At 40.2% G+C, this 14,141-nt stretch overlaps 2 protein-coding genes across 7 annotated transcripts in view; one reads left to right on the forward strand and one right to left on the reverse strand.

The window, feature by feature from the left end:
• The first annotated feature begins 2,974 nt into the window (after nt 1–2,974).
• On the forward strand, nt 2,975–7,495 carry tmed1b (transmembrane p24 trafficking protein 1b). Its single transcript, XM_079553122.1, has 5 exons — nt 2,975–3,244; nt 4,486–4,583; nt 4,666–4,855; nt 6,232–6,399; nt 6,473–7,495. The coding sequence occupies exons 1-5, from the start codon at nt 2,993–2,995 to the stop codon at nt 6,521–6,523; spliced, it is 759 nt and encodes a 252-aa protein (XP_079409248.1). The 5' UTR covers nt 2,975–2,992; the 3' UTR covers nt 6,524–7,495.
• A 1,127-nt stretch (nt 7,496–8,622) lies between these two features.
• Nucleotides 8,623–14,141, reverse strand: part of LOC306961258 (dynamin-2-like) — a 32,211-nt gene continuing 26,692 nt past the window's right edge. For 2 of the 6 annotated variants that reach the window (XM_079553945.1, XM_079553942.1), the window contains 6 exons: nt 13,975–14,084; nt 13,540–13,651; nt 12,250–12,417; nt 11,664–11,890; nt 9,661–9,897; nt 8,624–9,275 (listed from right to left, as the gene is read on the reverse strand). In XM_079553945.1, coding sequence (XP_079410071.1) covers nt 9,206–9,275; nt 9,661–9,897; nt 11,664–11,890; nt 12,250–12,417; nt 13,540–13,651; nt 13,975–14,084 — 924 coding nt within the window. In that variant the 3' untranslated portion in view covers nt 8,624–9,205. Of the gene's footprint in view, nt 9,276–9,660; nt 9,898–11,663; nt 11,891–12,249; nt 12,418–13,539; nt 13,652–13,974; nt 14,085–14,141 lie in introns of all 6 variants that reach the window. The other 4 variants (XM_079553944.1, XM_079553941.1, XM_079553943.1 and 1 more) reach the window with 3 other exon arrangements.

Here is a 14,141-nt window from a genome sequence, read left to right on the forward strand (position 1 = left end):
CTGCACTAGACACTTCCCCTGTTTTCATTTCCTCCTTGTTTGGAGTGAAGTTTTATAGTCTGTTGCTATTATTTGCCGTCTTGTCAGAAGCTTGCACAATGGTTGGATCTCGTCAGACTGTGTGTGCGCCTTGTTGATCTTGATGAGAATGGACAGAAGTAGTATAACAAAAATTCAAGATTTCATGTTTTAAGGTTACCAAAACTAAATTTGTTTGCAGTATGGTCCAAACATGGTCTTACATATGCTATAAATGTTTTGAGGTTACAGTAAAACCTCGTTACCCAACACCTCATCCTCTTTGACCGTTGAAATATGAGTCTTTTGCAATAGATACCTTTAGACAACATTTTGGAACAGTCTGATCTTTATGCTTTGTACAAATTAGGGGAAAAAGCACACCTTTATTTCACAAAGTCAAACCAAAGTATATATGACTGGTATGTGTTAAAAGCATGTCCTCGTTGATTTGAGCAGATTGACGCTGTATGTCACAATTACTACTTTGATTTCGTGAGGCCGTACAACAAAAATGCATAAAAAAAATGTATATTTGACGAATCTGTATGTGACTTTGAAGTAATTCACATATTCTTGTTCCTGGACCAGTTTTCACGAGGAAAAACATATAACCCTTTTCCAATTTGTTCTACGAGTGCTCAAAACTGCTGATAGAACCTTATAATCTAAGGAAGCCTTTTGACCCAGTACTGTCCAAAAGTATCACCAAAAATAGTGCACAATGTGAGAACGAGTTGTGATATTTGGGTGACTATCATTGTTACAGTTATATTTTTCTAAACCATTTAATCGCTACATTGTCTTTGGTCAAATTGTGTCAAAACAATATTCAAAATGACAATAGTAAATCAGGATTCAAATAAGATAAAAATGAAATGAAATGATAATAATTTGGACTAAATCTGAACACTTTATAAAGTTAACTTGACGAGAATGTGATAATGAATGAGCCTTACCCCTCAAATGGCTTATGTGTTATTGCACATATGAGTGCTCACAAACCAAAAGTGACTAAACTCCCCACCATATTTACATGATTTCTTTATGGTGGTTTACAAGGGAGTAGAAAGGCTTTGGTGCAAAGCTGCTGTTTGCACACTTGAATAGATCGAAACCACAAAGACTGCACAAAGTGTGGACTCGAGATAGAGAGCGTTAAAGAGAAGCGGCGGAAGTCAGTGTTCAAAACCTGCCTGTCATAATTAGTCATAGTCATGTGGAGCCAAGACGGCAATATATACAGATTGTAAACATATGTGTACATTGAGAGGGACATTTATTTTGATGAGTGAAATGTGTCAAGCTTGTAGGTTAACTTTAACATTTGCATGAACTTCAGCCCATTTGTCGTAAAACATTGTGGTTTCCTTTCTCAGTGCATGAGTGGTGCAACAGTTGCACGCCCAAAATGTCCCTAAATAGACCTAAACAAAGGAACACAATATGAAATGTTGAAATGACACTTGCATTCTCTGGTCGAGTATTAAGATTAAATGAATCCCTAATATCTATAGGTGTTTTATTAATAATTTAGTTTTGTTCCCTCCTCCAGATCCTCAACCACATCTTAACCCAGCCGATGTGCCCCATGTCCTACATCAAGTCTCTGATCCCCAACCTCTAACCTTAGCCTTAAGTCTGAGGAGAAAACTGCTGGCTCACCGAGTTATGCAGCGGAGGAACATACTGCCTCTGGTGCCTGGAGGTACCAATACTAGTTCCTCAATTGTCCTGGGGAAGAGCAGGGGGGAAAAAAGCCTTGGAGTTGACCCAGTTCATAATCAATAAAAATGCATTATAACTTGATGCATTGTGCAAAAAGGTTTTTTTTTTTTCAAATAAAATACGTAGCACCCAGAGAAAACATGGCTGCCTTCAGAGCTCCTCTGATTCTCTGAAACGGTGAACCACCTCCTGGATTTGTCCAAAGCGTGGTGTCCTGCACTGGTGAGCTCCTCCTTCCTATTCCTCCTTTGCAGCTCTCTCCGCAGTCTTTCACCATCTCCTCCTTTGTCCCTTTTTAGTTTCCTGTAGCGCCTCTTGTAATGCTTCCGCTGTGCTGCAGGTATCGGGGGCTCTTGGTGCCTCTTCAGTGTTTCAGAAGAAATGTGTCGGTGTCAAATGTCTTGTGCTCATAAGCTTGCTGTTTGTTTACTCGTGGGGCCTTCGGTCATTTTGACCCAAAAGCCACTGGGGCCCGCGGCCTATCAAAAATGACCCCAAAGCCACTGACGATTTTTGTAAAAAGAAGCAGAAAAAAATATGAACGTATGGTTATTTTAAGGCTCCTTTTTGGAGTGTACATTTTTAGACATTAGGGTCTTGAAAGGGTGCAAAATGAAGGGCCACACGAGGGTTAAAAAAATAAGGCTTAAATATCTGACGAAACACATACAAAACTGTTCTATAAACCCTGTCAAGAAACAGTTTCCTCACACCTTACATAGGGCCAATACAAAGGCAATACCGATACATCAAGGCAAGTTTATTTATAATGAGCATTTCATACACAAGGTAACCCAACTCGCCTGGGCTGTAACAGAGCTTCCAAATTAGCACTATTATACATCAGACTTCAGTTAAAGTTTGTCTATGTTTTTGTATCTGTCCCTATAAAATAAACCAACTAAATAAATAAAACACCTCCCTCACAGTATGAGTTTTTGAAAAGTACCTACACACTATAACAAAAGTACACTGACCAATGAGAAACCACTTAATTTCTAAGAAGATAATGTTGACCAACAAATGCATGCGTATCGTCTTGCACTTTTATTGATTTATCTTTTGTGATAAACCAAATTAAATGATATTCCTAGGCCCTCGCAGCTGCTGTTGTTTGTTCACCCAAACAGCGGTAACGATTGGAGAAGGACGTGGAAGGATGTCTACTCCTCGCTCTCTGATTGGTTCCTCGCGCGAGCGCTCTTGTCCAATCGTAGTGTCCCAAAGTTGTGATGCGGAAGAGGTGATGCAAAGGAGATGGCTCACTTCAGATAGCCCCGTGTGGGCAAACAGCCTCGGGATGGACCCTCTTCCTCGGAAAACACGCTCGTGGAGTCGGTGGATTGTAGTTTCAGTGATGTTGTGGTGTTGCTCGGGTCCAGCGCAGTGCTACGGAGGCAACGTAGACAGCGAGTTCACCTACCTACTGCCACCCGGAAGATCTGAGTGCTTCTTTCAGTCTGCATTCAAGAATGGGACGATGGAAGTCGAATATCAGGTAACTTAGAACAGCCCAAAACCCTTTATGTATCCACGGATTATACACCAGAGCCCTCCTGCCAGTCATAAAAAAAAAAAGGTCACTTCTGCTCACACATTAAGCTAGCTTGTCTGTGCCCCTCTATCCTACTTGTTTCACATGAGCTGAGCTACAGGTGACATTGTCTATTAGTTCATCCAACAACCTGTTATAATTATCGAATTGAATGTAAAGGCAAGAATTAAATACCAAATGGTAGCTTATGGGACTGCAGGTTTGCCACTGAACTCATTGTATTCCCTTGACAACATAGATTACAGCTTCCTCCCAATGTTAGCTTATGTTGCAACAGGTCTTATTTTCCCCTGAATGTTTAATTTCTAGTATATTTTATGCACTATGTCAGTGGTGTTTAAACTTTCACATATATAAGCACCTTAGCAAGAGTAACTTTTGAACCGAGCACATTTACTCCAGTTTGGCTTTACCCAAATCTAAAAGCGTCTGGGGGAAAAACGCGTCAAAATGGCAACAAAAACAAGGATGAAAACACTACAGAAATGTGACAAAAGAGCGACGAAAACGTTACAGAAAAGAAACGAAAGAAAGGCCACAAAAAAGTGACAAAAACGCATCAAAGAGGCAATAAAAGAGTGACAAAAATGGGCCAGAAAAGCAACAACAAATGCAACAAAAAAGAGACTGAAGAGCGACAAAAACAACAACGAAAAAACGATGAAAGAGCAACAAAAACATGACAAAAAAAACAAAAAACGACGAAGACGTAATGAAAGAGCCACAAAAAAGTGAAATAAAACGAGGTGACAACACGACGAAAAAGCAACGGAATTGTTTTTTTTAATGCAACAAAACTACGAAAAGGGATGAAAACGCAGCAAAAGCATCAAAAATGCGTGGACAACGCATCAAAAAAAATTAGGATGAGTTTTGTAGGCCTTAGCTTTCAAATGAGACCTAACGCTGCTGTTCTCCAGTCGAGAAATTTGGGTGAAGTCAAACTGGAGAAAATGCACTGAAGCCGCCCCTGAACAACCACAACACCATGTTTTGAGTAACGCTGACTGCACCGTGTATGTTTCTATTACATATGAATCAAGGTAGTCTTTTTATAATCCTTGTGTCCTCACTCCGGTGTTTATTGAGCTGTAATGATCCTTCAGTGTGTTTATTTAGTGGGAGTTCCAGGATCCAAAGCATCATCAACCTCTCTTAAAGTGACGTGCCTCTTGTGTGTCCAGGTGATAGCAGGTGCAGGTATGGACGTGGACTTCACCATATTCTCTCCTCATGGCATCAGTCTGATCTTTGAATATCGACGCTCTGACGGGGTCCACGTGTGGGTGTTTCAGATCTCCTTTTCCACCGTCTTTATTCTTTTGGGGTGTTTCACTTGTCCTAACCTGAGGTGTGTGTTTCAGGGTGGAGCCAACGGAGGAGGGGGACTACCAGATCTGCTTCGATAACACTTTCAGCCGCTTTTCAGAGAAGATGGTGTTTTTTGAGATCATCGTTGAGGGACGAGGAGGCGACGTAGGCGGGGATGACGAGTGGGCGGGGCTAGAGGAGCCTGAAGGCAGTTTACTGGAGTACAAGCTTGAAGACATTCGGGTATGATTTTACTGTTGTGTAGCCATCAGTAAAACGATACTGTTCCTACTGTTCTGTCGCTCAAGTCTAATATCCACAATTGTTAAAGGCTGCAATGATGTAAGTAATATAAGACTTGCTGACTATGTTGTTAAAACCTCAACAGGTTCTGAAATGCTTATCATTGCTGTAGTATTTAGCAATTCATATTTCAGTCTCCGCTCAAGATTAAATCCATGTGCTTTAGGAAGTCAATGGTATTTTTGAAACATTAAGTAAATGGCAGATCTAATCGCAATTGCATTATCTGTCAGGAAAAAATGCCATTATATAATTTTCCAAATTTGTGCAACACTCAATTCCTACCATCCTATCATTCCAGCCTAAGTAATACAGTAATACTTGTCTTTGATGCTATTCAACTCTTTCTTTCATGCCAGAATAAGAGAGAGTCATTAGAGAAAAACATTTATTACAGGTTTGTTTTGGTGAAAAAGGGACACAGTGCAAACCAGGTCAGGATAAAAAAGGGGATGTTTCAGGATTTTTGACATAGGGCCTCATTTCCTAGTTATCCAGAGTTTTGTTGATTTTTTTTTTTTTTTTTTTCAATTCATCCAGTCCTTATATTTGAAGTTCCTGGTTGTAAGCTACGCAGCGGCAAAGTGATCTGCTCGGTTACCGGATCTACAGTAGTTTGTTTACGTTGAATTCACAGAAGGAGCTTTCTACAAATCAGATATGGCAACATTTGGAGGACTACCCAATGATTTTGAAGAGGTTTTTAATGCAGGCTACTAGTTACCATAGACATGTGCTAGCCTAGCACCACTAAACTCTTCAAATATAAGGACTGCATGAATTAAAAAACAAAAATATCTCCAGAAATCAACAACACTCTGGATAACTAGGAAATGAGGCCCTATGTCAAAAATCCTGAAATATCCCTTTAAAACCACATACTACAAGGAAGCTGCCTTGCAAAACAGAGCACCACAAGAGCACTGTAGGAACTGCTGATATTGGTGGATATTGACAACAAACAACGAGAATTTACAAATGATCTGCAACAAAATCTCCACGATATTGATTGCCCTGAATAGAATACATGGCTAAATAGCTGTATTTTATGGCTGTGTATTTGTTAGCGATGTTAATGACAGGTGACATAAACAACACAGATGATCTCTTCACCTGTTGTGGCAGCAGTGTTACAGCGTTTTCTCTTCTTCCTCTTGATTATTGAGGTCCAAGTCACAAAGGACTAACAAAAGAGTCCTATGCCAGGCCAAGTCGAATCCTTGTCATTAATGTGTTTCCGGCATCTTTGGGATTTGTTTGTTGGGAAAGTAAGTTAAGCCGAAACTTTCACAACTTCACTTTTGCACACTTTGCAGGAGTCTATGGACAGTTTGCACAGACGCCTCGAGCGCAGTCGGCAAATGCAGACTGTGCTGCGAGCGTTTGAGGCACGAGACCGAAACTTGCTGGAGGACAATCTTTGGAGGGTGTCCTTTTGGTCCTGTGCCAGTGTGCTGGTCATGCTGTGTGTGGCTCTCACTCAGGTAATGCCCAACACAACACCTAACACTTGCACAGAAATGCTGTGATGCTAATGTTTGACGGTCTTTGTTTTAGGTTTACACTGTGCGAAAACTGTTTGATGATAAGAGGAAAGTCTGCACATAGACAAGAAAAGAAAAACACAAGATGAGTTTTTAGTCTGTGAATTTTTTTTTTACAGTTTTTTTTAACTAAAATTAGTGTTGGTATTGGGAGAAAATACAATTTAGGTTTAACTGAGCGCCCTTTATTGTGCACAGTGATCATGAATGCAATTCGGAAGCGTCAGTAAATGCTGATGTGAAACATGCGTAAATTTGGTGTTTGAGAGAAGATGACGCGACCGATCTCTTAAAGCAGTGGTTCTCAACTGATGGGTAGGGGCCCAAAAGTAGGTCACAGAACCATTTTCAGTGAGTTGCTTTCCCAGAGAACTTTATTTCAATGTTTTAGCAAACTGAAAAAAGTAGGAAAGCACAACCCGAGTCTTCAATGAAGATGGATAACTCCTGTGCGACTGGGAGCCTACACAGACACAACCCAAGTATTTTACAATCAATACAGTGATCCTGGTTTTAGCTTCTTGGCACAATTCAATGATTAAATCAACATTAATTTGTAGGAAAAAACAGCATTTTACATAGTATGTCACAAATTGTTTCATGGGTTGGACTAAAGATTCTTCTGTGGGTCGTGGCTTGTCGGGTGATAATGGGTCCCATTGCCACACCACGTGAGAACCACTGTCTTAAGGGACTTAAAAAGGGCACAGTTTTCAGGAGCGCAATGTGCAATAGTGCATTCATATTTACTTTTATAAGAAATTTGTTCTGTTACTGACTGTACTGTGCCAGTGCAGCTGTGAGCTGTGGAGATTAAATAAATGTGAGGTCATTGTTTTTCAGTTCAATATTTACAAATGCAATAAGTGTGATTTTACATGTGCCAAATCATAGAACATTCGCAATAACAAATGTAAATACTGTAATTGCTTCTGTTGATGGCAATAAAGCATGTTTTTTGCATTTCTAATATAAAAATGTTGACATTTTCATAAAGAACATACTTTTAAGATGAACAAACACAATGAACTAAATAAAACCCTTTTTACACAAAATGGACATCATTTTATTTTTCTACAATTGATCAAATTAAAATTATTATTGTTAAATAAGAACAAAAAGGTCGAAGTCTCTTAGTTTTCTAAAACATGTATCGATAACCTAAACTGGTCTCGAAAAACGGTATTGTTACTTCTTATCCCAAACAACTGAACTCAGATGATGAAGTTGCAAGTGGCACAACATTATTGTTTCCTGAACCAAATTTCCACCAGTCCAAAGTTAAGTTTGACTGAAAATGTTGGCATTGTGATTGTCAGGTCCATTGTGTGCATATGTTACCATGGGTTTGGTCGAGGGGGGATCTGTGGAGCTGGCCTGAAGGACAAAACCAAATACACAACATTATTTTCAGAGGACCAAGTAAATTACTTTCCATGTGCTGCAATATTCCCACTAGATAAGTTGAATAACAAATTAAATCAAGTTAAGGGGAAAGTATCAGTAAATCGTAGTTCATTTTTGGAGGTAATTAAGGGGAAATCAGACATACGTTTGTACAATAGTTGTTGTGTTAAGCCAGTGTAAACCACTTTCTCTGAGAGGAAGAGTTACCATGCAAACTCAAAGCTAGATGAAGCAGTAAATGTCATGCTGAACCCAAGAAGTAAAAATGTTACTGTTTCAAATCCTCTAGTAGAAGTTTCTGCCTTCGTTTCAGCCTCGTCATCCTTATTGTCTTATCCCAACCTTTGCTGTTCTGAAATTATTGATTATTTTGTCTTTTCATTTGTGAAAGCTGTAAATCCAGAATTTTGCACAATTCCAATAAAAGGTAAAATAGTGAACCAGAAGGACTATGACTCATGTCTAGCTACCATTTATAGAGTTCGGGAAAATTCACTGTTACCATGGAGATGTTTGTCGATGCTAGCAAACATTTTCCATTAGCTACAAACATTAGCTGATTTATTCGACTTACGACTCACCTGAGTTAATTGTGTTGCAGAATTGAAAATACAGTACAGTCAATTATTACACCATTTTGAGTGTTATATATCCATAGCCACCGCAAAACAGAGTTATGGAATATTCTATGTTTGTAATGGAGTAATGAAGTCAGAAAAACATCATATTCTTTTTCATAATTTTATTGAGTCCAGCTCATCATACATCCGCTATGACCCAGGTCTTAAAATATTATATGGCTTTATAAGATCTTACTAAAACTGGCTCAAATTTTCCAAATTAATTTCCATATATGGTCAGATCAATGTCAGGTCAGGTCACTTATCAGCATTTGTGAACTAGGTAGCTGCTCGTCTTATGTTAAATCTTGCTACGAATAGAACCAAAATTAGATGTGGCTTGAAAAAACGTGAACGTGAATAAGTGAAATGATCGACAAATATAAAAAGGTCAATTGGTGATTCAACTTTGTTGAAATAAGCAAATTACAAAAAAACAATTCATAACTGAATACTGTTAGTTATAAATGTCATTTCATACTATTCAATCATACACACATATAAATTTTAAGACACATTGGAAGGCTAATATAATCACTAAAAGTTCCCTTTTTGTCTTTGTTAAAAAAGCTACACATGCAGAGAAAATGACATACATAATATTTCTGAAATGCATACATCCCCACATGGGAAATACGATGCAGGTACAGTTTTCAGGGTTCAAAGGTCAACTAGGACATACAAAAGTGTAAACCGGAGCTGAGGTTTAGTATCTGTGTCTAGTCGAGCAGAGACGGCTCAGAGGGGCGAATGACAGTGGGCCGGTTGGGAGCAGCCGGAGGTCGTCTGCTGTAGGAGGAAACAGGAGAGAGAGGAAAAACATGCAGTCATGCACAGGGACTCCCACACAGGCACAAACTACATTCCCAATAAAAAAAAACTATGATCAAACAATCAGTCAAGCTGATATTGTCTCCGATTTTAAAACTATCAATAAGACTTAAAGGCCAGTTGGTATGGAGCAAAAACGGCTGTCTACACCTTAACAGCAGCTGCATTGCTGTTATTGGGATCACAAACACGATCAGAGGATCCTAAGCTCAGCAATTTGTTCCCTCCGTCTAGTGCATACTGTCACTGTGCCCTTGGGCAAGACACTTCACTCTCTTTGCCTATTTGCATTACAACTGATTGGGGTTCCTCTTTAAATCCCGAGACAAACATAAGCTTTTACCTCGGGATTCCAGGAGGCAGTGCTGGTGGTACACGGGCCGGTCTAGAAGGGATCAGGGGCACTTGTCCGGAGCTGGAGTCAGCATAGGCAGGCTGTGCAGGAGGGGGCACGGGGCGGGAGGGCACCGTTGGAGCTCCAAATGCAGGAGAGGGGTTCAGAGGAGGCTGAGTTCCTGGAGCCGGGCCTCTTGGTCGGTTCGGTCCTGTTGCTGCAGCTGCTGGTCGAGATGCTGGAGGACTGAGGGAGAGACAAAGTCAGGAGACTGTTTTTAATAAACCAGTCTCTGCTATTAAATCAACAAGCCACAGTGAAGTGGTGAGAAATTCAATCAAAATTCGCTCTCAAATAAAATAAACAAAAACTGATATTCCCAATATATATATGTATTCACCTATGTGCGACAATCATGCATTTATTCCAGCTATAACAGACAGAACATTTCTTAATGGCACATTAAATTTTATCTGTCCCAATCCAGTTGGTATTTACAGTTAAGGCGATTTATTAAAGAAGGGGTATTATGCTTTTTTAAATCACATAGCACCAGTCTATAGCACACTACAATGATGACGCAACCTTCTGTTGGTCTGTAAATGCAGTAAATTAGAATAACTGCCTTGTATAAAATTGCTCTCTCAAAATGGCTGTAGCGAATGTCTTGAAATAGGCCTCTGTCTCTTTAAGAACCTCTGACTCTTTCCGACACTCCCCCTCCACACGCTGTCTGTGGCATCAGTGGGGAGGGGGTTCTGCTGAGGAGCAGTGTTTGGTTACTCGACTGGTGACGAAAGCTCGGAGGCGTCTCCAGGAGGTGGGGGCGTTCCTAGGAGGACTCAGGCAAACCTATCCCTAAAATGGCTGCCATCAGAGTTTTTACAGATTACTCAAAAATACGTGAATGTGCCAAGGCAACACTTCAGGCATGTTTTTAATGAGGTAATGGCATAATAACATGATGTAAAGCTTGAAAAAGTCGATTTTGCATAATACCCCCCCTTTAAAGATTAAATTCTCAGCTGTTAAATGAAAACGTCTCTGAAATACTAAATTAATCACCTACAAAAAAAAGCATACTGCTAAATTTGCAATTTGCTTCCTTGTACCCATTGCATCAGACATGTTAAAAAAGCATGGGAAATGGAACTAAGAACAACAAAAGTGAAACAACAGTGGGAACAGACACTCTCAAATTCACAATTGCTCAACAACAGACAGAGACTCATGCAGTCTAGAGTGATTCATCGTATCTTCAAAGTTTCATTACAAATGATGTCCTATCTCCACTATGTGATCAATCAGCTGAAGAATCATCATCAATCACATTTGTTTTGGGAATGTCCTATTATTCAACTGTTTTGGCCCAGTATGTTCTTCTTCTACTCAGGGGTGTGTCAGAGAAACCATGTCCCTGACAGGGATATGATCTTGTTTGAGAGGTCTACAGAAACACAAAATCTTCCACAGCATATTAGGGTTGCCTTACTTCTTGGGACTGTTTTGGCCAAAATGCTGAAAGAGTGGAAACCTCATCTGCATCGAGCTTCAGGAATTGGTTAAATAAGCTTGTGAATGTAATAACTCTTTAAAAAAATACAAATATGAACAAATGGGAAGTAACCTGGAATCCTCTTCTGGAATATATAGAATCATAACTTTACTAGGCAATTTTATTTGTTTTCTGTTGTTGGTTGCTTTAAAACAAGCTTTAATTTCTGTCTAATGGCATGTTGAATAAGAGATTGTACCATGATGAGAGCAGAGGACCATGATGAGAGCAGAGGACAGTTAATGGTGTTATCTATTATGCCACATAATCCCGGAAACACACATTGAAGCACTTTAGCAGTAGAAGAAAAAAGAACAAAATCAAACAGGATAACTGTAACCCCTTGGACCTGTCAGAGTTGTTACAGCTCAGAATGGCAACAAAATGTCTGCTTTTCATTCAGAATGAGAAATGTTGATCGCGCTGCATCAGGTTACTGTTCTTTTTCAACCGTTACCTCGGTTCTTTGGCGAGCCAGGCGTCATCGACAGGTGGAGGCACAGGGGTGGACACAGTGGTGGCGCTGATGTCTCCGATGATGACCAGAGCTTCCTTCAGTGCGTGGTACATCCGCAGCATCTCGTCCCTCCTCTGGGCCTGCTCTGCCGACTCCTCCATCAGGCTGCCCTGGTCCCCCGCAGAGTACAAGTACGCCAGCAGCTCAGAGTGGATAAAGTCCTTTGCCTGGGTCAAAAGGTTAAAAAAATATGCATGTATACTAGACAAGCACATAGGACAAGTGATGACCGTCAATTTAGGTTTTGAAGTTGGTTCTATCAAAATCAGAGCAGAGGGTTGTTGTGTCCCTGAGCAAAACACTTAAACCAGCTTGCTCGTGTATGAAAGGGATGTGCCGGAGGTGCAGATAGCAACTACACTTCCAAGTCTAAACCCACAAAGAGTAATAGAAAAATGCACGGTGATTTTGAGTGTTAAAGTGAAGCACTTGACGACGCCATTATCAGTATTTTCTGGACTAAGATTCATAGTTGCTGCCAATGCTATCACCTCCAGCAGATGTTAGGAGAAGAAGATTAACTTACACTGTTTATCATCAGGTGCATTATAGTCTTGGGCATCAGGTCTCTTATGGATTTGTTGACGATGCCGATATAGGAGTCCACTAGGTTCCTAATGGTCTCCACCTGGCGTTCGAGCTGAGGATCCATAGACACAGTGTCCCCAGGGGTAATGGTGTCCTCGTTGTCGGGCTACACAAAAAAAAAAAGACAAATACTGATTGTGAAAAAAATACAGTCGCTTCTGGCCGAAACCAAAAGAACATCAACTTAGCAGAAGCAGGTTATGCTCATGTGCCTCAGGTGACTTAACTCAACTCTGAGACTCACATCAGCACATGACATAAAAGACTGACACTTGTTCTTACTCTACGGTACGGTAGCTTCTCAGCCACTTCCAAGTAGCTCCCCAAAGACTTTCAACATTTCTACATACGCTTGATATACCACATTTTAGATGCATTTTCTTTTTGTTCTGAACATGTTGAACACAATCAGCTAACATGTAAATATGGGCAATATAAGTAAATGTTAAGTTCTTATATTGTGTTGAAATATCATCTTGGCGTCTAACCTGGATGAACTCCACCTAAGTTGCATATCGTATTTTCCGGTTTATAAGTCGCTCCGGAGTATAAATCGCCTTGGCAACTACCTTGGCCTGGAGGCGTAACTGCAGTGTTGACAAGCCTCTCCCGGCAGCACGGTGTTCAAGCTCTCATTTGCGAACTCGTTCCTCTAGCTGTGGCTCTAGCTTTTAGCCCGCGATTAGCTTTTTTTGTTTTCTTCATTGCAGTAAGAGTAACCTCCGCTTTTCGCCAGTACCTTACAAGTTTCTTGCTCACTCCAACCTCTGTTGTCTCTGGCTGTCAGTGTGAAAATAACAAACATTGTGGGGTTGTATATTTTGATATATAAGTTGCACCTGAGAATAAGTCGCACTCATAGCCAAAGTATGAACAAAGTGCGACTTATAGTCCAGTAGTCCGGTAGTTACACAAGCTCGCTGCCCTTTTTGTTAAAGAAAGCCTTAAACTCTTAAGTCTTAAACTGAAGAGGTTATTTATCTCTTTCCTTTTCTCCATAGATCTCTTTTTTTTTCTCCATCTGTTGCACTTCTGCTAATCTCCATGTACTGCTTGGACATGCTCCTCTAAACATTATTGAATGAAAGTTATCTTCATGTCACTTTCCAAGTTCGACGCTGGCTGTCACTTCTAAATCTAAATTGGTTTTGAAAATGTCACGGCGATTCAATTCGGTCCAGTGTTGAGCATACATTCCAGCAGCAAAAACAAATCATGAAGAGGCCACCTGGTCTTTCTCTGGGTAGACTCCAGCTCGGAGGAACGAGGCCTTCCAGCTGTCCACATCGTCCTGAGTGTCACACGCCAGCTCGATCTGCCGCAGGTCTTTGTACACATTTCTGAACAGCACATAAAGCAAACCAAACACCAAACATTATACGGTGACACAAAAGTAGGCTTATACTGAGTGGGGATGCAATTTACGGCCTTTTAGTGTTTAATTGTTCAACATTTTCAGTTTTTAGTAAATTTAATTTCTTAAGTGCTCAAAATGTCCCATATCTGTAAAGGAAGATTGAAAAAGATTTGTCCTGTTTACAGTGACAGAGGGAGCAAGTTCATTTTTAAATGTTTGTGATGGAAACAGTGAAAGTGAAATAGTGAAATATATATAACGTGTACATGTTGATGTTTATACGTATAGTATATATGACTTTCACACCTCTGTTCAGTGTTGAAAATGCCAAAGCCGTGTTTGCTGGACATGAAGCCCTTCTCCACGTCTCTCAGCTTCAAATTGTCCAAGGGCAGCATGTACTTCTTTTCTTTCTCCTAATAAGGACAAAAACAACCATTACACATTACACATTAAGCTTCAAAAGCGAATAG

Source organism: Gobius niger (genome assembly GCF_951799975.1).
Source record: "Gobius niger genome assembly, chromosome: 3".
Classification (NCBI taxonomy): Eukaryota; Metazoa; Chordata; class Actinopteri; order Gobiiformes; family Gobiidae; genus Gobius; species Gobius niger.